The following is a 24,513-nucleotide window of genomic DNA, read 5'->3' as shown; positions in this document are numbered from 1 at the left end:
GATCTTCAAAGTGCTCCTTCCAGCACTGACTGCCTCGGTGTCCTTGATGAGTGTCTCCCCGTTCTTAGCCAGCAGTGGGGTGGGGCATTACGCTAAACTTCCATAAGACAAAGGGTCCTCCACCAACCTGACCCCACCACACAGCACTGCCCCCCAGTCATCAAGATCTACGGCGTGGCCCTGGACAACGTGGACAATTTTCCATACCTCGGGAGCCTTTTATCAGTAAAGGCAGACATCAACGACGAGGTTCAACACTGCCTCCAGTGCGCCAGTGCAGCCTTTGGCCATCTGAGGACGAGAGTGTTCGAAGATCAGGCCCTCAAATCTGGTACGAAGCTTATGATCTACAGGACTGTAGTGATACCTGCCCTCCTGTGTGGCTCAGAGACGTGGACCATATACAGTAGACACCTCAAATCGCTGGAGAAATACCACCAACGATGTTTCCGCAAGATCCTACAAATCCCCTGGGAGAACAAACGCACCAACATTAGTGTTCTCGATCAGGGCAACATCCGCAGAGTCGAAGCACTGACCACACTCGACCAGCTCCATTGGGCGGGCCACATTGTTCACATGCCCGACACAAGACTCCCAAAGCAAGCGCTCTACTCAGAACTCCTACCTAGCAGGCGATCCCCAGGTGAGCAGAGGAAACGTTTCAAGGACACCCTCAAAGCCTCCTTGATAAAGTGCAACATCCCCACCGACACCTGGCAGTCCCTGGCCAAAGACTGCCCTAAATGGAGGAAGAGCATCCGGGAGGGCGCTGAGCGCCTTGGGTCTCGTCGCCGAGAGCATGCAGTAAACAAGCGCAGACAGCGGAAGGAGCGTGCGGCAAATCAGACTCCCCACCCACCCTTTCCCCCACCTGCGACAGAGACTGTAATTCCCGTATTGGACTGTACAGTCACCTGAGAACTCACTTTTGGAGCGGAAGTGATTTCGAGGGACTGCCTATGATGATGTTTGCAAGAGTGGCAGCGCTTGCAGTCCCCTGCCTAACCCCCACCTCCCCCCTGCCCAGCCCCACCATCTGTTGGCTCATGAAACCAGCCCTTGTATAAGAACTGCTTCAGTTGCTTTTTGTTTGTTTCTGCTTTTTGCTTTTGGTGCAGCTTTGTACACATCACAATGACTTCCATCGAGGCTGGGAGTGGAACATTGTGTTCAGTGTAAGAAGCTAGTATAAAGCTCGACTCCCCCCAGTGTGCTGCAAGCCTAACCTTTCAGCTCAGGCAGTTTCATGAGGCATCAGAATACTGGACTAAAAGGGAAATTACGTTCAGCCATGGATCACCGAGGTGCTTAAGCCTAGAGATTGTATTACATATATACAGTACAATATCGAAAAATTAATTCAAATTATTTTTCTTGCTAGTGAAAGCCTTTGACCTAAAAATCATCCTCTCGGGCCGACGAATATAACTGGTTATGTGGATCATAAAATAGGAAAGACTAAAGTATATACTTCATACAGAATGGGATTTAAAATGTCATGCTAAGGTACGCTACGTCTGATGATTAAATAAGCGTAACCAATTAGTGCACAGATTTCAGATCTGTGCACAATGCTGTTATAGCTACATTTTCTGTTTCAAATAGAAGGAGACCACAGCATCCGGTAAGCAGCTAGCTGCAGGAAATCCTGTTGAACACGAGAGGCAAAGCTAAAACAAGTTGTACCCAACACGGAAGATAATCATTAGCTGTTTGCAAAAACCAAATGTGCAATCGCTAATGAAAAATACGTTTGCTTCCTCCATCCAGGAATATAAAAACTGATGGTGGGAGTCGAACAAGGTTAATGATTTGTTTCTCAGATCGGATAGAATGTAGTGAACATTTCTGTTATTTCCCTCGTTTTTTTCAGCTTTATACCCTCGGGATGGTCTGAGAAAGGCCATCACATCAATTAATTGAGAGGAAAAGCGCACAGAGATCTACGTCACAGATATGGGGATGATGCCCCACTACAGTGTCTAATCTTACTGGCCTCATTTGACCACGTTCTTGTAGCAGACTACAGAATGAACTACAGGTTGAACCTCCCTTATCCAGAACTCCCTTATCTGGAACCATCCCTTGTCCGGAACCATTCCCGGCCACTGGGTGGCGCAGGCGCAGAACTCCGACATGAACAAATTGAAGCCCTCCCTCGCTGCCGACTCAGGCAATCGCTGGCCTGACCCCGCAATCCACCGCCCCTCCCCCCCATGCTCTCTCTGCCGCACTCCCAGCCCCAAGCCAGCCAGCCCCGATATCCCCTTGCTCAGTACCTGTACCATCCAATTTAATGTGACCACCCCTCGTCCGGAAAAATCTCTTATCCAGAACAGGCCAGGTCCCGAGGGTTCCGGATAAGGGAAGTTCAACCTGTGTAACATTAACAGAGATAGAAGAGAGATGGAGAGAAAGTGGGACCACTAACAGAGATTAGAAGAGAGATGGAGAGAAAGTGGGACTACCAACCATTTCCTATGTGAACAGTATCGCTATCCGTAGTAAAGGCACAACCTACATTACCCAGTCTTCCCAGAGAGACTAAAGGCAACTGAGTCACCAAGCTCTCTGTTTAAGACAGGGGCTGTTTTATCCACCCTTCCCATTTCCAAATGTGTAGAAGAAGTTATAAAACTACGGAAAACATGCTCCCCATTGTCTTAAACATTCTCACAAGCGATTCCTTGTCTCAATAGCTTCCAACGACTGAAAAATTGTGCTACTGCAAAGGGAAATACTGGTCATTTTTTTTTAAAGAAAATCACTTTTTTTTGTGTTTTTTTTTTAAACATGAACACAAAAGTCCATTGTTATTGAACCTTCAAGTGTGTATTGCTCATTTTTCAGCCTTTAGTTCCACGGCCCAATCGCATTAGCCGACGACGCGAGTCCATTTCAAAATCGTTGAGTTCTCGGTCAGGTCATTCTTGGAACGACAACTTTCTTTCTTTTAAAAAAAAAAGTGACGACCATGATCACACTGTCACTTCTGTTTTGCTGTTGGTTACAAAGTACGGCTGCTGCGTCATGTAATGCTGCGGCTGGGGACTGGCTTTCTCGGCCAGTGGGCCCACCGTGCAGGGCCTCTTGCTGGCGTAGGCTTGCCGTCGAAGGGTCGTGTCGTTTGTGTCCCAGGTTTTGTAGTCCGAATCGAAGACCAGTGGGTGCGTGTGCATCTTGGTGATTTTGTTCCTCTGCCCGGGTAGCTTGGCGTTGTAGGTGTCCGTGCTGTGCACTGGGTCCTCGTGGTCCATCGGTATCTGCACCGGGTGCAGAGGCAGGGTCCCTTTCGCCGCCAGTTCCGCAAAGTGTTGCCGCTTGGCAAAGAAGTCGTCGTTTGCCTTTTCAGCTGAGAAACAGTAAAAATAAAAGCAGAAATAAGCATTGGCCACATGTTCTAACTGACAGAAACTGCTGCTCATTCGTTGGGAGTTGGCTCATCATTACACCTCTGAAACAGGAAGTCATTTCAATCAGGGTTAGGGACAACAACTTGTATTCATATAGCGCCTTTAATGGAGTAAATTGTCCCGATGCGCTTCACAGGAGCATTATAAAACAACATTTGACATCGAGCCACATAAACAGATATTGATACAAGTAACCAAAATGTTTGTTCAAAAAGGTAGCTTTTAAGGAGCGACTTAAAGGAGAGAGGTGTGGCGAGGTATAGGGAGGGAATTCCAGGGCTTAGGGCCCAGGCAGCTGAAAGCATGGCTGCCAATGGTGGAGCAATTAAAATTGAGGATGCTCAAGAGGCCAGAATTGGAGGAATGCAGAGATCTCGGAGGGTTGTCGGGCTGGAGGATGTTACAGAGATAGGGAGGGGTGAGGCCATGGAGGGATTTGAAAACAAGGATGAGAATTTTAAATTCAAGAGCCCCAATTTTCCCTAAGAAAAAATAAAGGCGTACACTGACCTGCACGTAGGTTTTGTTGTGGTCCTTCAGAGCTGAAAAAAAAAATCGCAAGTTTTCTGCAAACCGACGCATCCTGTCATGCTGGCGATACCCGAGTCAATCTCGGGGGGGGGGGGGGCGGAGATTAAAGTGTGCGCCTAAAACGCACAGCGCATGCGTGTAAAAAAAAACGACCAACTCATTGTGCAGAGAAAAAAAATATAGGGAAAAACTGCACATGGGCAGTAAAGCACTATAAAAAAATCAGCATGTGTTGGGACTGTATGGACCACCATTGAGAATCCATTGGTGGCAGAGGTGGATTTGCAGGTAGGAAACACAGCTTCAATAGCGGGATGGCTGCAAGGGAAGGGCGCAGAGAAGGCAAAAGGGGCAGAGACGGAGACGGAGAAGGGGAAGCTGTAAGGGCCAAGAGATTTCTCGCAGAAGAAATTGAGCCCCTGGTAGACTTAATTGAGAATAGATGGGAAGTTCTTGAAAACAAGGGGAGCTTTGGTAAAAAGAAACTCTGTACTCGCAAAAGTTTGGGACCCGGTCACAGTTGAGTATAATGGAATGTCCATCACCCCGAGAACCGGTGTACAGCTGAAAAAGAAGTGGCAGGGCTTCGGACAAGCAGTGACTGTAAACAATCATCTATATTTACATTTACTTAGGTTTTAAAATATATTTATAGTTATGCACTGCAATAGCATCTGTAAATGTGATACATGTGTGTGTGTGTGTGTGTGTGTGTGTGTGTGTTCAGAAGGACCCTCTCTTAAAAAGGTTCAATTTTCATCTTTGCAGAAGATGGTGTCACAGATCAACTGAGAACGGTCACAAACTGGAGGAGGACCACCAAGTAGGCTGCAAATAACAGCCGTGGAGCAGAGGATAGCGTATCTGATTAAATGTTACAGGACAAGACCAACCATCAACACGGAAGCTGGCCCCAGTTTTCCAATAGAGGGTAAGCCCTTCAAATGGCACAGTCTGGTTTGGCTAAATGCTGTGTACTGCATGTGCTGCCTACGCTTCTCCTTCCACAATGTTGCTAACCAAGCATCTATCTTTTGTTTCGCAGATGTTGAGCATCAGGAGGAGTCGGAAGGTGCACCTGAAGTTGAAGAGCAGCATTTTCAGGAAACTGTCACTCTAGATATTTCAAATCAGGAGAATGATGGGCAGCAAGAAGTCGTCAATGATGATATGGTTACCCTGGATTTGGAGATGGTGAACCCCTCGAGGATTCCAAGCCCTTTCCTGAGTGTATCAACCGACGGGACATTTCTAGGTGTGCTGTCTGAGGCTGCGGGTCCCAGTGTGTCGCAGCAAGCCACACCTGCGGGACGTCAAAGGAGGGTGGAAGGGAGATGCAGAAACACAGGATTCAGAGAATATTGGACATCTTGTGGGGATGAGTGGGGAGAACATCCAACAATCGCGATTGCTCCTGGAAGCCTTCGGTGGGGTGAGGGTAGAGTTAGGGGGACTAAGAGATGAAGTAGCAACACTGGCTGGAGGAATGGGTGAGGTGAGGGGAGAAATTGCAGGACTGTCATTACAGGTGGAAAGACTTTCAGGACAGATGACAGAGGCAGTAGCAGCAATAGGGGGGCTCACCCAGGCTGTCATTGATGCGAGGAACATTTTCTACTCCGCACCAAAATCAGGGGTTGATCCAGAGGCTGAGGATGATTATGAAGAGGAACCTGAGCCTTCCACAATAACACATTTTGGTTCTGTCCCTATCGTGGCCCAACAGCAAGAAACGCCGCGTCGGAAAAAATACAGATTAAACCTCGGGTTAATAGGGGCGAGGAAGCAGAAGTCTGCAACAATGGGCACACGCAGGGGTCGCGGCATCTACTGGGGCAGGACTGGCGCACAGTGCTAAGGAGGAGGAGAGATGGCTTGTATGTTTGTTGGTTTGTTTATTGATTGTTCTTTTCAAAGTTTGCCACGTAATTCATTAAAGTTTTTAAAGTTATGAAAGTTTAAAGATAAGTCATGTTAAGCTAAGTACAACTGTTTTATACAAATGTTTAATAAACATATTATTTTGGACTTTTAACCTGACTCCTGCACTTCATTTTTTAATGCAGCACTACTAAATATTTTTGGTTAAAGGAACGGACTGAACATGTCAAATGTCCCCATTCCTTGTAACCGATAAGTTTAAATGATACAGGAGCAGGTTCCAAAACAACAGTGTTCATGGATCCTGACTTGTTCTGGGTCACTGATACATGTGATCAGGACCATGGTGCATGTATCAGTGACCCTGGCCCAGTCTAGGTCCATGAACACCTTAGTACTGGAACCTGCCCCTGCTTCATTTAAACATATAGTTCACAATGAATGAGGCCATTTGACATGTTTGACAAAAATAAGACCCTATTCTATTGTATAAAGACATTTTTACACGAATTTAATATCCCTTAAAATATATTATTATTCATTATTGTCCACCTAAGCATTCCAATAAAGTCTTACAACATTAAAATTTATGAGGATTTAAAAAAAAAATGTAATGTCCAGTCTTTATTAAAAATCACTGATGGTTTCCTGTGTGCCTGGAGTGTGTTGCACTGCCTTGTGTGGAGGACCTTCGGCCTGGGATAGCAGCGGGCCGCGTGTATAGAGGATTGGGAGAAGGCTGCCCTTGATGTTTTTCGATTGATGATTATTTATCGGATGATTGTGCCTGTAGTTTCAATTTTTAAGGAATAGCAGGATTTCAGGAACATCTTTGAAAATTTTGGGCCAATTAGTACATCGAAGGAAAAGGTAGTGAAGAATTATTTATTATTTGAATGCTTACAGTTCTATCATCGAGGGAGTAGCAGCAATGGTAAGTTTTCTTTTATTTATTTTATTTTTGAAGTTATATAAGGGTCCATAAAGTTTCGCTAAAATAGGTAGGGAGTTCCTTTGGCCGCGGATAGAAGCGGGCCAGCTTGGCTTTCTTTAACTGCAGGTAAGGGTTTTCCCTATGGTGCTTTTAGTGTCTGTGCATGGATTTTAAAAATATCGCTAATCAGGAAACTTGGCCTTATGCCCAGAAATGGCGCGTATTGTACTTTTCAACGTCCACCAGCGCCAGAATGGATGGCGCCAAACATTCTTGCACTCGTAGTCGATGCCGGCGGCCCATAATTGGGGAATCTCTAAACTAAACTTCTGCGGCAGAAAAATTGCTGGGCGCCATAGCGCTAGGTAAAATTCAGCACAAGGTGTTGCCAGAGCAGGAGCCAATGTAGGTCAGCAAGCAGATGGGTGATGCGTGAACAGGATTTGGTGTGAGTTAGAATATGGGCAGGAGAGTTTTGGATGAGCTCAAGCTTACAGAGGGTGGTAGGTGGGAGGTTGGTCAAGAGAGCATTCTAACAGTCAATTGTGACAAGCAACACTGACAATCAGCTCCAATATATCATGTAGACACAAATAGCATTTTTTTTTATTTAACTTGGTTACATTTTATACTTACCTGATCCAGTTAATAGAATTATTCACCTTTGACCAAATAAATTATACTGTCCCAATTTCCAATATCAAACTTGCCCACATGTCTATCTGTGATGTCTCTCATTTAAAATTGCTCAGCTTCTAAAATTAAATTCCTCCTTGTCCCTGCCACAGCAAAGTTCCTCATGATAAAACATCCAGAGGTAAAGCTTCCCTTTGGGCACAATCGGTGATCTGGGTGCAAATTGCGCAGCTTTTGAGAAGTTTTTATTTTTCTAAGGTTTCCGTTCAAATTCATTTGCACACCAGCAAACATAAAATCTTTTATGAACCACGCAGCGTGTTAGAACGCCATTTTTTAATTGCTTTACAAAATATTCATTGATGTATTTAAGTGTGGAAACTTGGTGCAGTTTTATTAATGCAGCTAAAAATGGGTTTATTGCAAAAAATAAGCATTTCTAATCAGAGTGTCCCATGAGTACACCAATTTTAAATAACTGAAAATGATTTGTTTAAAACTATATAGATGCAGTTACAAGTTACATTGATGTAAAGTAGTCAGTTTTCAGTAAACTAATATATATTCAAAAGCTTATAAATCATGCCCATTGGTATCCTCGCGCTCAAATAAACCAGCCTGATTTCACCCGCAAATGGGCGCAATTAGTGAAGACTCGCCATGACGACTCATTCGATCTGGGGGCATGGCCAGTTTTGTGGGCGGAGCGGCTTCACGATGCTTTTTAAACCAACGCAAAAGATCGCAGAAATTTGATTTACACTGGGCGTAACTTATGTTCGAAATCCTGTGATCTTTTGCGCTGGTTTGTCTGATTTCGGGCAAATAGCACTTAAAAAAAAAACTAGCACAACCGAGTGGAAACTCCAGGCCCCAGAGTTTATGGGAATGGTTGAGAGCCTAGCTTACATGGGCAGGGTGAGGCAGAGGGGGAATTTAACCATCAGTAAACAATCACTTAAGGGGGGAGGTGCAAAGGAAGAGAAAATGGCCAACCTGTTCATACTGTAGAAACTAACCATGGTGGGTCTGTAGACAAATTGATCAATATAGTATCACATTTAGGAAAGTATAGCTAGGGAATCCAATGAACTAAACCTGCGAGGAGAAGACTTTACACATGGCAGATGGTAAAAAGCTGAGTAACATTTGGAACAGACTATTCAAAATTTATAGAACTAAATAATGGTGCTGACAGCCCATTGTTGGTAAAGGAATTTTTGATCTTAAACATGTTGATGCTTCAAAGGCACACCTTAGCTGAAGTGTTGCTAGGCAGCTACTTTACATATTCCCTCATACACTCCACACTAGTGCAAGTCAGTTAGCACTGCTGCAGGCAGCAAGTTTCACTTGTTAATGTTTCTTCTCCAAGGGGTTTGCTCTACCGAGAGGATTGAAAGTGTGTTTAAGTATTCCTCTTGGTGTTTGTGATTTCTTCAGCTGTGTTATTTCACTGTAAAATGCATCCATTGTGAGCATCATTAGTGAATTGCTGCCAAAAAATGTCCTAAGCATTGCAGTGTTAAACCAATTTTAAGCTTGGGGACATTTTATTTATTTATTGACTCTGGTGTTCATCTAGGACGGGTGATGGATGATTGTGCTCAGGAATGCAAGAAGGTTTCACCTTTTATACCTACTGACAGCATCACACACTCTGAGGTAAATGTGAGCTGCAGGCAAAACAGAAATCACCAACATTACCATGGTAATATTTCTCAACCTCCCTCTTAGAAAAGAGCTTGCTTTGTCCCCTTCCCATTATACTTGTGTCAAATTTTGCATGTTTTGGCAAATGTACTTAGAGAAAGTGAATTAGTCCCCGATATCTCGGGATTTGTGGGTAGATTTGCACTGTGGTGTCTGGTTGACTGGACGGACTAACTGGACAAGACTACTCACCTCTCTTAGGACCTTATCATCAATGAGACTATAGACCTGTAAAACCTTCTACCGATTCTAAAATGGAGGTCACAAAGATCATAGAACAAATGTTTTTCCAATACTCGGCACCACCCACTCTCCTGTTCAGAGAAACACTGGCTCTGAATTTCCTCATTGTCTTCAGCACTTACGCTGTTGTTATGCCCTTATTGAGCTAAAACAAATGTGTGCTTTATCGTATTATGCTGCTTATGATTTTCTGGGATAGGAGCAAATTGATGTGCAGGTCACTGATTCAAAAATGTGAAGGAAGGAGGTTAAAAAAATATCCTCGGGAGCCTGTCATCAGTTAGTGAAATTGGTGCCCTCTTCTATTGCACTAAATGCAAATTTCCATCGATCTGTTAAATAGTGCAAATCTCCTGTCTGTCAACGCGCACTGCTCAAGTAACAGAAGTTTCTGCCGCTCTTGCAATTGGTGTAACTTTACACCCTCCCCCTCACCCCCAGAAGGTCTATCAGCTCCCCCTACCACTTCAGATAAGTCTAGTGATGAGTTGATGAACTGAAGAGGGACCAAGTTCATTAACTGATTACAGGCTTCCGATTAATATTTTTTTTAACTCCTTCCTTCACATTTTGAATCAGTGACCTGCACTTCTATTTCCTTTCATCCCAGAAAATCATTTTGGAACCCCTGACTTCCTCCAATCACCCCCCCCCCCCGTCCCACTAAACCCATACTCAGATCAACTTTGGACACATGTTGGCCTTCCCCATGGTCCTGCTGCTCCACGCCATCAGAATGGAGGAGGAGTTACAGAAGTAGTATGTCCCGGTCAGGAGAATCAGGCCACAAGGCTGAGGACAGCAGCCCCTAGGCACTGGACTCCCAGACACGTGTGCAGGCCACACCAGTCCTAAGATGGCCTCTCTGAGGAGCAAGTGGTGCATCCAATGGCTGTGCCGCAACAAGGATGCAATTGGGCATCTCTGCCAACTCCAGGCATGAAGATTTGCAGACTCGCTCCACTGCCACAATTACTCTATCCGTGGCAAGTAAAGTGACAGTAGCCATCAACCTTTATGGCAGGCTGCATTATGCCAGGCTGCCACAGGGCGCTTGTGCGACATTGCCCAGCGAGCAGTCGGGGCCTCTATGGTGCAGACGACGGACGCGCTCTACTCGTACAGCAGCCAAATACCTCCATTTAGGCACCGTCCCCAGGCAGCCGAGGCACAGAGCCAGGGACTGCTACAGGATAGCGGGTTCCCCAGGGTGCAGGGTGCAATGCATGCTGAGCAGCCATTGTGAATAAAATTCCCAGGACGTCCCACTTGTCTGTGCTGCGAACTAGGCCATGTTCTCACGTGCCGCTGCAAGGGGGCATCAGAGGGCAGATTCTGCAGGACGTCTTCATCGACTGATCAACTGCAGTGATAGTACCCCACCAGGTGACACCAAGGCAGATCTCTGGCCTGGCAGGATCACGCCAGGAATCCACACCTGTGCGAAGAAGTCCAAACCCATTGTATTTAGACTTACTGCAATGTTCATAAATAACAAATCATGACACAAGTGCCCACTGTATTTCAAAGCAAAGATATATTTGACTGCAGACTGTGGGGGCTGGGAGGTTTTGTGTGTGAGGCTAAGGCCGGCCAGTTAAGCAGTGTGTGATCAATATGATGGGAGAAATGGAGTGAGAGATGAGGATGACAGGTGGAGGAAGAGGTTTTGAAGTTGTACAAGACAGTGAATGTGTGTTTGGGGAATTGCTGGCCCCGTTACCCATGGTGTAGTGTGCAGGATGAGTAGTGTGAGTGCTGCTTTACGAGGTTGAAGCTGCTACCCCGGGTGGGCAGGCAGAGTGTGGTGACAGGCTAGTCTTGCTGACCCTCGTGAAGTGTTTTCACTTCTTGCTGCACTGTTAATTAGTTCTGGGGGCGAGGAAGTTGGGAGACAGTACTAGTGCCAGACACCCTCTCTGTACACACATAGACATCCTTATGCTTTTGCTCTGAAACTCAGGAGTAACTTTAATCTAACTCGAAGGGCAGGAAACCCACGGGATCGGAGGAACACCGGTTTTACATACTGCTTAATATTGCTCTCCACAGACTACAATAGTGAATAAAATCAGGTGGGAGCAAAACCAGTGGTGTGCCCAATTCTGTCAGTGTCCCAACGGATGGATTTGGTTAAAATTGCAAAGGACTAAACTGTTTCAGATACAATTGCTTTTATGACATTACATTTGATTCAAGAAGGTTTGTTGCAAAGCACAATTTACATTCTGATGACATATACGTCCAGGACTGATAATATGTCCCACTAATTCCAGGACAAGTCAAATGCATTTAGCCTCATTTGTTGGCAAGATATTGGTTTTCTTAAGCAATAAATCCAATACGTGTAAAACCAGACAAAGAATAAAGGTGGAAAATACAGTGAACAGAATTTTTAATTTAATGTTCACTTCAATCAGCCATTTGTCCACTGACTGCTGTGCAATGAATTTCCTTAATAAGCTTTGCCCATTTCAGCACAGTGAGAACATGAGAAAATGTTAGAATCAACACAGTGGCCCCGATTTTGAGGTCATCGGCAAACGAATGGTGTTCGTTGTTAATTATGCTTACAGCTCCCCACAGACTTTTTTGTGGGCTTTTGCCTGGCAATTTACAGTCATCGGGAGTCCGATACAGCACAGTGCCCTCTAAAGGGGATCTGGGACCTGCGTGAACAGGGAAAGCAAGAATGTGTCTCTTCAACCAATCATAATAAAGCCGTCCTATATGCTTCAGAGACATGGACTATATACAGCAGGCATCTCAAATCACTGTAGAAGTACCACCAATGCTGCCTCCGCAAAATCCTGTAAATCCATTGGCAGGATAGGCGCACCAATGTCAGTGTTCTCGCTCAGGCCAACATCCCCAGCATCGAAGCACTGACCACGCTCGATCAACTCCAATGGATGGGCCACATCATCCACATGCCCGATACGAGACTACCAAAACAAGCGCTCTACTCGGAGCTCCGACACGGCAAACGAGCCACAGATGGGCAGAGGAAACGCTTCAAGGACACCCTCAAGGCCTCCTTCAAAAAGTGCAACAACCCCACTGACACCTGGGAATCCCTGGCCCAAGACCGCTCAAAGTGGAACAGAAGAATCCGGGAAGCTGCTGAATGTAATGTCTGTAAGCTTGTAATGTTTGTATCTCCACACTGTGGATGTGGACATATTGTGTATTGCAAGTGCAGGGTTAATAATAAACAGAATCAGGCAGATTTCTGGAGGCTTCCGGGAGAGCTGCCTGCCATGTTGGAAGCTGTGTGTGCTTGTGCTCTGTGAAGATATCACATTTGATGGCGAGATGGGATTTTTTCGGATGATTTATAGCTTAAATTTTGTTGGTGAAGGATTCAGGCTGCCGACAGAGAGACTTTGGAAGTTTCTGTTTTTGGAAAAAGCTACAAAATCCGAGGTAAAATACAGCACACGGTGTGAACAGCTAGAGATTAAAATGTCAGGTTTAATCGGATATTTGGGAGAATATAGACACAACCAGGAACGTTTTAAAGCATATGTGGATCGGCTAGAAATTTATTTCACTGCAAATAACATAATCGAAGTTCCAGACAATGCAGTCCAGAACCGGACTGTGTTGGAACGTAAGAAAGCGATCTTCTTATTGGAGGCAGGTCCAACATTGTACGAAACCCTTGTAAATCTGCTTGTGCCTGACGAGCCAAAGGACACAACGCTTAAAGAGATTTTAACGAAGCTGGAGCAGCACTATAACCCCAAACCGTTAGAAATTGCTGAAAGCTATCGTTACGGTATTTGGAATCAAAAGGCTGGTGTAAGTATCAGTGATTACATTGTAGCATTTAAAAAGCTATCGATGCACTGTAATTTTGGAAACTTCCAAAACCGAGCATTACGGGATTGTTTTGTTTGTGGGGTGAAAAATGATGCGATCAGAAGGAAGTTATTGCCGACGGATGACTTGACTTTTGAGATTGCTTGTCAGACAGCGAGGTCGATGGGCATGGCTGAACAATATTCCCGAGAATTAAATAATAATTATGGTCGTCAGTCAACCGAGGTAAATCACCTGCAGGTTCAAAGTAAAAGACAGTGGGGGCCCAAAGTCTCAGAAACTGGAAATTCTAACAGAGCGTCGAAGTAGTGCTATAGGTACCTGGGACAACACATTGCTCAAAGTTGTCCATACGTGAAGGCAGTGTGTTTCTTCTGCAGGAAGACTGGGCATCTTGCGAAGGCATGCCGACAGAAGGGTAAACCAGCTTCCAAAGCTATGAGTCCAGCGTTCAAGGCTATGAGTAGAAATCCAAAGAGACTACATAGCATGGAAGAACAACAGGATGAGGAGATGTTAGAGTTACACGTCATCAGGAGCACGAGGTTAACGGACAGCGATTCGGAAAGCATCAAAATCCACGTAGATGTTGCGGGATTCAAGATACCAATGGAAATTGACACAGGTGCATCCGTGATGTAGTATTGGAGTCACTATATTGCAACAAATTGCGTGATTTCCAACTGGAGGAATCCAAGATAGAGTTGCGAGGCTACTTGGGAGAGAAAATTCCTGTGGTAGGTCATATCACCGTACCGGTGAAATATAAAGATCAATTTCAGAACTTGTGAAAGGAGACAAGCCGGCCTTACTAAGAAGAAATTGGTTGAGCTCACTGAAGCTGGATTGAAGTAACATTTTCTGTGTGGAAGCAAGATTTTCATCAACGAATGAGGTTATCAAGAAGTATCCGAAGGTCTTCTGCGAAACGGGCAGTCCGATCCAAGGCTTCAAGGCAAGTGTCAGGGTACAGAAGGACGCTAGATCGGTTTACTACAAACCACGTTACGTACGATATGCACTCAAGCGGAAAGTTGAGCAAGAACTCAAAAGACTAGAGAGTGAGAACATTATCTGTAAGACAGATCGATGTAATTGGGCTACACCCATTGTTGTTGTACCTAAGTCCGATGGTAAGATAAGATTGTGTGGTGATTATAAAGTAACCATAAACCAGGTTCTAGAGGGTAATGTCCCCAATACATTGCCGAATATAGAAGATTTGTTCACAATACTGACAGGTCGTTAGATCTTCTCAAAACTGGATCTTACGAATGCCTACTTACAGTTTGAACTAGATGAGGAGTCCAAGTCATATTTGACTATAAATACTCATCTAGGCCTATATCAATTTAATAGGCTACCGTTTGGAGTGTCTTCCGCCCCTGCCATATTCCAAGGAGTGATGAACCAGATTTTGCAAGATATTGAAGGGGTAGTATGTTATTTGGATGACATACTAATTTCAGCACCAAATAGGCAAATTCATAATAACATATTGAATGAAGTCCTCAAACGGCTAGAGAAGCACAGGGTACGAGTGTCTGCTCATAAGTGTGAGTTATTTAAAAACTCAGTGGAGTACTTAGGGTACAGAGTAGACAAAGATGGTTTACATCCAACCATGGAAAAATTGGATGCGATCAGAAATGGACCCACTCCCAGGAATGTCACTGAACTTCGTTCATTCTTAGGTCTTTTGAACTATTATGGGAAGTTCCTACCAAATTTGGCTACAGTATTACATCCACTGAATGAACTTTTGAAAAAACAGGTCCATTGGAAGTGGTCAAAAGAATGCGATACAGCATTCAAGGAGTGTAAAAGCAAATTGGTAGAGAGCACCATGTTAGTTCACTATGACATATCTAAGGAGATTAAGCTAACATGTGATGCCTCTCCATATGGAGTTGGGCCAGTAATCTCTCATGTATTAAGTAGTGGGGAGGAGAGACCAATTGCTTTTGCTTCACGCACTCTCACTGCCAGTGAGAGTAATTATGCGCAAATTGAAAGGGAAGCTTTGGCATTAATTTTTGGGGTCAAGAAGTTTCACAAATACTTGTATGGTCATAAGTTTACCATTGTTACTGACCATAAGCCCCTAACAGCAATCCTCCATCCAAAGTCCCCAGTTCCAACATTAGCTGCAGCCCAAGTGCAGAGATGGGCTTTGATTTTGTCAGCATATACATATGATATTGAATACAGACGATCAGCTGATCACAGTAATGCTGATGCAATGTCTAGATTGCCTTCCCCATCACAAGTTACAGCCGATAGGGAAGAAGTGTTTTATTTTTCATACATTGATGAACTACCAGTCACAGCTGAAGAGGTTGGTGGAGCAACCAAACGTGACCCGGTGATGTCAAAGGTGTATGAGTATATTGCAAATGGATGGCCAAACCAGGTAACAGACAAAGATACACATCCATTCTTCATTCGTAGGAATGAATTATCAGTCGATAAAGATTGTATCATGTGGGGTGCAAGAGTGGTTATACCAAATAAATTCAGGTCCAAATTATTAGGAGACCTCCATGACCAGCACCTGGGAATATGCTTGACCAAGAGTTTTGCACGCAGTTATTTATGGTGGCCAGGTCTTGATAAAGATATAGAGTACATCGTGAGTCAGTGTACGACATCTCAATCAGTAAGCAAGCAACCACCATCAGTACCATTACAGCCATGGAAATGGCCTCCCAGGGTGTGGCAAAGGCTACATATTGATTTTGCAGAGTTAGAAGGACAACAATTGTTCATTGTGATTGATAGCCATTCAAAGTGGGTTGAGGTGTTTCCAATGTGGAAAATAACAACCAGTAAAACATTGGACATTTTACGAAAATTATTTTCTTCATTTGGCCTCCCTGAAGAGATTGTTTCGGATAATGGACCACAATTTCATTCAGAAGAATTTGCACAATGCACGAGCAAAAATGGTGTGAAACATATCAAGGTTCCACCATACCATCCTGATTCGAATGGTGCAGCAGAGCGCACTGTACAAATTGTAAAACGTGCCTTCATAAAACAAATGTTAGATCCAAATCCAAGGAAACGAGAGTTGTCATTGGATCACAAATTGGCTAATTTTTTGATTACATATCGAAATACTCCTCATACAACTACTGGTAGAATACCAGCAGAGTTGTTTCTCAAACAACAACAACGAACCAGATTCTCGTTGTTAAAACCAAATTTGGCACAGTCCGTAGAAGAGACACAATTAAGACAGAAAGAGAATCATGATAAAGGTAGAGTAAAAGAGAGAAGTGTGAAATTAAACCAGAAGGTGAGAGTGAAGAACCATCACCATAAATGGTTAAAGTGATTACCAGGAAGAATGGTGAAGATATGTGGTCCTCGCACATATTTGGTAAAGATGTTTGATAATGGACAGGTTAGATTTGTTCATATTGATCATATTTTACATTCAGACATGGAAGGAGTTGAAGGTGGGAATGATTCAATTATTTCTGACTCATCAGATAGTTTTGATATACCAGTAGCAGATCCTAAATCCAATGCACTGGAAACAAATCCAGGAGAGCGAAGGTATCCTCTTCGAAACAGAAAACAAGTGGTAAAGTTAAATTTGTAAATATGGAAAAAAAATAAGTTTATATCCCGTGTTATGTATAAACATGAAAGTTATGTATGATGTTTGTTATGATGGCTTCTTCATTAAGGAGGGAGAAGTGTAATGTCTGTAAGCTTGTAATATTTGTAGCTCCACACTGTGGATGTGGACGTATTGTGTACTGCAAATGCAGAATTAACCATTAAACAGAACCAGGCAGATTTCCAGAGGTTTCCAAGAGAGCTGACTGCCATGTTGGAAGCTGTGTGTGCTTGTGCTCTGTGAAGATATCACATTGAACATCTCGAGTTTCTTCGCCGGGAGCACGAGCAAACAGCAGAAGGCGCCCACGACAACCCAAGCATCCCACCCACCTGTCCCCTCAACCACCATCTGCCCCACCTGTGACAGAGACTGTTGGTCCCGCACTAGACTCATCAATCACCTGAGAACTCATTTTTCGTGTGGAAGCAAGTCATCCTCGATTCCGAAGGACTTTCTATGAAGATATTAAAGAATCTTTACTGTTATTCATACCACAAAATTTGGGTCATGTGTTCCTGCTTTTATTAAACTAGTCATGTTCAAAAATCAGTGAAACAAGTCACTATTTTATTGGACATTGTAACCCAGAATGCACAATTACAGCGTCATAATAACAGATGGGAACAGTATCATAGTAGTTATGTTACGGGACCAGTAATCCAGAGACCTGGACTAATGATCCAAATCCCACCACGGCAGCTGGGGAATTTAAACTCAGTTAATTAAATAAATCTGGAATATAAAAGCTAATATCAGTAATGGTGACCATGAAACTACCGGATTGTTGTAAAAAACCCAACTGGTTCACTAATGTCCTTTAGGGAAGGAAACCTGCCGCCCTTACCCAGTCTGGCCTGTATATAGTTCAAGGCGGCGGCTCTCCACCACCTTCTCGAGGGCAATTAGGGATGGGCATAAATGCCGGCCTTGCCAGCGAAGCCCACATCTAGTGAATGCATAAATAAATGTTTTAAATTACCGGTGTTCCTGCATCACTTGTCTTATGTCCTAGGTCATATGCATCCTACAAAGATAAACCACTTATCAGAGCACCTTGCATTACAAAAGTACACTTGTAGATATAAAACTCTGGACTGGAAATGTTCTACTGTGCCTAGACTCTTCCATAAAATGTTTGAATTCCTACCACAATATTCCATGGCATTATAAAACTGTGGTCTCTCTCATCAAATCAGGTGCAATGTTCCACAATTGCTGTAGCCCATAATCTGCTACCATATTTAGAATGATCAGCCTGACTCAGGTGGTAACCCTTGGCAGCAGGTTTGTGTCGGAGCGAAAGCCCGTATTTCCCGAATACCTCACTTTTGGCACAGTCTGAGATGACACATGCTGGGTTAAAAGTGCAAGCAGCTTTCCTGATGAGCATGGATTGTAAAATGAAGTTTAAATCCAAGCAGTGAATGTCTCCACAGGAAAGAAAATGCTAGAAGGTATGAGAGTTATTCAACCATTTTCAAACGTGTCAATTTGGTCACCTGTGTGTTAGAACATATGAACATAAGAAATAGGAGCAGGAGTAGACCATATGGCCCTTCGAGCCTGCTCTGCCATTTAATACAATCATGGCTGATCTGATCATGGACTCAGGTCCACTTCCCCGCCCATTCCTCATAACCCCTTATTCCCTTATCGGTTAAGAAACTGTCTACCTCTGTCTTAAATTTATTCAATGACCCAGCTTCCACAGCTCTCTGAGGCAGTGAATTCCTCAGATTTACAATACTCTGAAAGAAGAAATTCCTCCTCATCTCAGTTTTAAACAGTCCCTTATTCTAAGATTATGCCCCCTAGTTCTAGTCTCCCCTATCAGTGGAAACATCCTCTCTTGGCAAAAGCCAAGAAAATGCCTTTGTAAAAGCGAGAAAATTGTTATGCTCAAATAAATTGCTTGTGTTGTATGATCCATGTTAGCGTTTGGTACTAGCATGTGATGCGTCGTCATATGGCATCGGGTGTGTATTGCAACAAGCTAATGATTTCGGGAAACTGCAACCGGTTGCTAATGCATCCAGGAGTCTGTCTAAGGCTGAGAGAGCCTACAGCATGATTGAAAAAGAAACGTTAGCGTGTGTCTATGGGGTAAAGAAAATGCATCAATACCTGTTTAGGCTAAAATTCAAATTGGAAACTGACCGTAAGCCACTTATATCCCTGTATTCCGAGAGTAAAGGGATAAATACCAACGCATTGGCCCGCATCCAGAAATGGGCGCTCATGTTTTTTTTTAATCCAATTTCTTTCCAGATCAACTCTAACGCCAAAGATCACTTTGCGCCAATATATTTGATCTTAGGCCAAAAGGCCGAGAGGCGAAGTTGCACCGTTCCTGGAAATATTGCAATACCAGGTCGGTGCATGGAGTGGACGGGGCATGCCCCTGATCCAGCTCCCTGTCCAAAAATCAATTCAATATCATGTCCCCATAGGGGATATTAAACTGTTAAGAACAGATACTACACTTGATCTTAGCCAAAAGGCCGAGATGGGCGCTCATGTTGTTCGCATACAACTACGCCATCTGCCACAGGCCAGGCACAGAAAACTGCACCGATGTTCTCAGTAGGCTGCCATTGACCACCACGGGGGTGGAAATGGCACAGCCCGCAGATCTAGCCATGGTTATGGGAGTATTTGTGAGTGAGCAATCACCCGTCACAGCCCGGCAGATCAAAACCTGGACAAGCCAGGACCCTTTATTATCTCTAGTCAAAAGCTGTGTGCTTCACAGGAGCTGGTCCAGTGTTCCAGTGGAAATGCAGGAATAGATAAAGCCGTTCCAGTGGCGCAAAGATGAAATGTCTATACAGGCAGACTGCCTTCTGTGGGGCAATCGAGTAGTGGTCCCCAAGAAGGGCAGAGACACCTTCATCAATGACCTCCACAGTACTCACCCAGGCATCATAATGATGAAAGCGATAGCCAGATCCCACCTGTGGTGGCCCGGTATCGATGCGGACTTAGAATTTTGCGTTGACAGATGTAATACATGCTCGCAGTTAAGCAATGTACCCAGGGAGGTGTCATTAAGTTTATGGTCTTGGCCCTCCAAACCATGGTCTAGGGTACACATCGACTATGCAGGCCCGTTCTTGGGTAGAATGTTCCTTGTGGTTGTAGACGCATACTCCAAGTGGATTGAATGTAAGATAATGTCGGCTGCTAGTACTGAAAGCCTGCGGGCCATGTTTGCCACACACGGCTTACCCGATGTCCTGGTGAGCGACAACGGGCCATGTTTTACCAGTGCTGAGTTCAAAGAATTCATGGCCCGTAACAGGATCAAACATGTCACACCTGCCCCGTTTAAACCAGCATCCAATGGTCAGGCAGAGAGAGCAGTGCAAACCATCAAGCAAGGCTTGAAGAAGGTAACTGAAGGCTCACTGCAGATTCGCCTATCCCGTGTCCTGCTTAGCTACCGCACGAAACCCCACTCACTCACTGGGATCCCACCTGCTGAACTGCTCATGAAAAGAGCACTTAAGACAAGGCTCTCGTTAGTTCACCCTGATCTACATGAACAGGTAGAGAGCAGGCGGTTTCAACAAAGTGCATACCATGATAGCGCAAATGTGTCACGCGAGATTGAAATCAATGATCCTATATTTGTATTAAATTATAGACAAGGTCCCAAGTGGCTTCCCAGCACTGTCGTGGCCAAAGAGGGGAGCAGGGTGTTTCGGGTCAAACTTTCAAATGGACTCATTCACCGGAAACACTTGGACCAAATCAAACTCAGATTCATGGACTACCCTGAGCAACTCACCTTGGACCCTACCTTTTTTGATTCCCCAACATACACACCAGTGGCAACCGGCACCACGGTTGACCACGAAGCAGAACCCATCATCCACAGCAGTCCTGCAGGGCCCAACACACCAGGCAGCCCAGCAAGGCCAGCTGCACAGCAGCCCAGCGAGGGCCCAACAAATGATTCAACAGCACCAGCTTTCACACCAAGACAATCAACCAGGGCAAGAAGGTCCCCAGATCGACTCACATTGTAATAAGTTACACAATTGACTTTGGAGGGGGGGGTGTTGTTATATATGTGGACTTGTATTTACTCTGTACAGCCACCCCGGAGTCCCAAGGGATCCCATAATCCCTTGGGAGCACAGGTATTTAAGGAGGCTTCACAGGTTGGAGAGGCACTCTGGAGACCTACAATAAAAGACTAAGGTCACACTTTACTTTGAGCTCACAGTGTTCAGTCTGACTCTTTCTCCATACACAACACCTTTGATGTACCGTGATTTATTGATAGTTTGTATGGAATATGGAGTTCAAAGACCTGATTTTGTATAAGAGTTGTGAGTGAACACTGTTTTAGCAGAGACTCTAGAATTGGAGTGTGTTTCTCACAAGTAGGGAGCATGCACTGGTTTTGTGAAGTGTATCTCTCAGTAATGTTCATACTGGCTTTTGCGTAGTCTGAAGTTTAAATAAAAACCTAATCAGAATTGCGTGTGTGTGTAATCTGACATTTAAAGCAATGAAACAAAAAAAAAAGCAAGAAAGCAGTCCAACGGTTTACCTCAGAAACAGAAAGTCGTGAGTTGAAAGCCCCATGTCAGAACTTGGGTACTTAATCCAGCCCAACACCTTAGGGAGTGCTGTAGTGCAAGACATGTCATCTTCTGGATGACGTGGATGTGAGACACCTACCCAGGGCACTATTTGAAAAATCATAGAATCATAGAAGTTTACAGCACGGAAGGAGGCCATTTCAGCCCATCATGTCCATGCCGACCAACAAGATGCTATCCAGCCTAATCCCACTTTTCAGCTCTAGGTCCGTAACCATGCAGGTTACGGCATGTCAAGTGCACATCCAAGTACTTTTTAAATGTGGTGAGGGTTTCTGTCTCTACCACTCTTTCAGGCAGTGAGTTCCAGACCCCCACAACCTTCTGCGTGAAGAAATTTCCCCTCAAATCCCCTCTAAACCTTCTACCAATTACTTTAAATGTATGCCCCCTGGTTGTTGACCCCTCTGCTAAGGGAAATAGGCCCTTTCTATCTGCTATATCTAGGCCCCTCATAATTTTATACACCTCAATGAGTTCTCCCCTCAGCCTACTCTGTTCCAAGGAAAACAAATCCAGCCTATCCAATCTGTCCTCGTAGCTAAGAATCTCCACTCCCGGCAACATCCTCATAAATCTCCTCTGTACCCTCTCCAGTGCAATCACGTCCTTCCTGTAATGTGGTGACCAGAACTGCACACAGTACTCCAGCTGTGGTCTAAACTGTGTTTTATACAGCTCAAGCATAACCCACCTGCTCTTATATTCTATGCCTCGGCAAATAAAGGCAAGCATTCCGTATGCCTTCTTAACCACCTTATCCACCTGGCCTGCTACCTTCAGGGATCTGTGAACATGCGAAAGGGCCTTGGAAATGTCTGGTGTGCCCCCCAGATCAGGGGGACACGATTTAATGATTTAATGATTTAATGTTTTAGTTTCCTCCCAAAAGAGTTCTGTGGACATGCACTCCCAGCTCCCTTTGTTCCTCTACACTTCTCAATGTCCTACCATTTAATGTGTATTCCCTTGCCTTAAAAAAGAGCAGTGAGCTCTCCTAATGTCCTAGCCAAGATTTCTCTCTCAACCAACACCACTAAAATGAACAGATTTTCTGGTTAATAAATCATTTGCTGCTTGCTGCACACAACTGGCTGCCACAATTGCTGACCTAACAGCTTGGCAAGTATTTAATTGGTTATGAAGCACTTTACAAACTCCTCAGGATGTAACAAGGAACAATATGCCCTTTAGCTTATTCTGCTTGTTGAAGGATGCACATTGCAAGAAACAGCCACGGAGTAATCCCATTGAGCTTGTTTTGTGCATTTTCCAACGGCAAAGTTTAATTTCATTACCGACAGTAAGACTGAGTAAAATCCAATTATGTGATTTCTTGTTGATTTTGATGTTTGGACCACAACTTTCCCAGAAAGCATGCTACAATGTTTTATGGTAGATGAATCTTCCCAACTGCATTTCTACAGCCTAAAGCCCATTTCCGCAGCTGTTGAAAGGGCAGCCATTCCCGAAGGAAATGAGAGAAGTGGTCGTTAGACAGACCACTTTTTGCACAAGGGCCTGTTCAAATAGTCTATAATTAGTAATGCATGAAAGATGTGGGGATTTATCTTCAGTCTACTATCAAGGGATCACTGATTAACATTTATCATATTTGCTCCCAAGTTTTTCTTGATGAGCATTGACCTATTTATTTTTCTCATGTAGATTAACACCAAAAAAGGGCACCTTGGAGTCTTATAGATATTTGTATAGTGATACCTCTCTTATGGATAGGTCGTCTATAATGAGCATGTAATAACAATCAAAATTGCCTTTGGCAAGGTAGGCTTGAATTAACACTGAGACTACCAGTCTAAAAAGACCACCTGTAGCCAGTCCCAACACAGTTGTTATCGACAGGTTTCGCTGTAAAGTGAAGCACAACTTACAAAGTTCAGAAGTGGGGAGGGGTAGGATAGGAGAGGATTTGGGAATAATATGCCTGGATAGTTGTTGCTTGCATTGGCCAAAACAAAATCAAGAATACTTAAAGTAAAAATGGTATTCTTAAAACACAATTTTAGTCCCATTAAGATATTTTATTTTCTCCCCTTTTTTTCTTTAGGTTTCCTGACATTCACACCACTATCAAGTCAAGAGGGTGGAAAGGGCTTTTGCCAGTATTATTGTTGATCTGGCTGAAGGGACAAAAAGCAGTCAGAACTGATTAGTGGCTAGTCACCACACACTGCCCAACTATTGACAGCTTGGCCACATGAATTTGCCATATGGGGAATTGTTATGTATGTAATAACTCGATAGAATTAATACTGTAAACTCACTCAGGTGCAAACCTGGCTCAACTTTATTCCAGCCCAAAGTGCCCACATTACATGGTGATTTGCTTTATATACCTGGCCCGAACACATGCGTATAGCCCAATGACCTCTGACAGAGGCGCCCCCTGGTGGCTAGTAACCCCAAGCATACATACATGACAACAGCCCCTTCAAGATCTTAGTATCAGTCTTTTTACAAGTTAAGATGGTCCGGGGCTTGATCGTCTCAGTTCAACTCCAGTTCTAGGTGAGCGTTCTGAGTCAGTTATGACTGGAGGCTGGGTAGCCGATCTGATGGAAGTGGCAATGACCATGCCAGAGACTGAAAGTCCAGATTCATTGATGAAGGCGGAGTCCTCTGATGAATGAATATAGGTTAGTTGGTCACCGATCGTATCTTCCTCAACTTGTTCCAGTTTATCCGTGTGCCGCAACTTTATCTGATCAACATGTTTCCTGCATGTTTGCCCATTTTTGAGCATGACAACAAACACTCTGTTACCCTCCTTGGCCGTAACAGTACCGGCAACCCACTTGGAACCTTGACCATAATTTAGCACATACACAGGATCGTTAACAGAGATGTCGCATGACACAGCAGCGCGATCATGATGCCACTGCTGATTTTGACGTCTGTTTTTAACACGATCATTCAAGTCAGGATGGACGAGAGAGAGCTTGGTCTTGAGACCTCTTCATCAATAGTTCAGCAGGGGAGACCCCGGTAAGCGTGTGGGGTCTTGTCCTGTAACTAAGCAATATGCATGACAAGCGAGTCTGCAGTGAACCCTGAGCTACACATTTC

General features: G+C 44.2%; 1 protein-coding gene and 1 pseudogene across 1 annotated transcript in view; both read right to left on the bottom strand.

Moving 5' to 3' along the window:
• Positions 1–2,981: 2,981 nt before the first annotated feature.
• The window catches only part of shisa9a (shisa family member 9a), a 389,884-nt gene continuing 368,352 nt past the window's right edge, over positions 2,982–24,513 (bottom strand). The window contains exon 4 of the mRNA XM_070856738.1: positions 2,982–3,355. Coding sequence (XP_070712839.1) covers positions 2,982–3,355 — 374 coding nt within the window. The remainder of the gene's footprint in view (positions 3,356–24,513) is intronic.
• On the bottom strand, positions 19,148–19,326 carry LOC139225949 (U2 spliceosomal RNA; annotated as a pseudogene).

This window comes from Pristiophorus japonicus, chromosome 15 (assembly GCF_044704955.1).
Source record: "Pristiophorus japonicus isolate sPriJap1 chromosome 15, sPriJap1.hap1, whole genome shotgun sequence".
Taxonomy (NCBI): domain Eukaryota; kingdom Metazoa; phylum Chordata; class Chondrichthyes; family Pristiophoridae; genus Pristiophorus; species Pristiophorus japonicus.
Note: the sequence above shows the minus strand (reverse complement) of the source record. Positions and strands in the feature narration are given on the sequence as shown.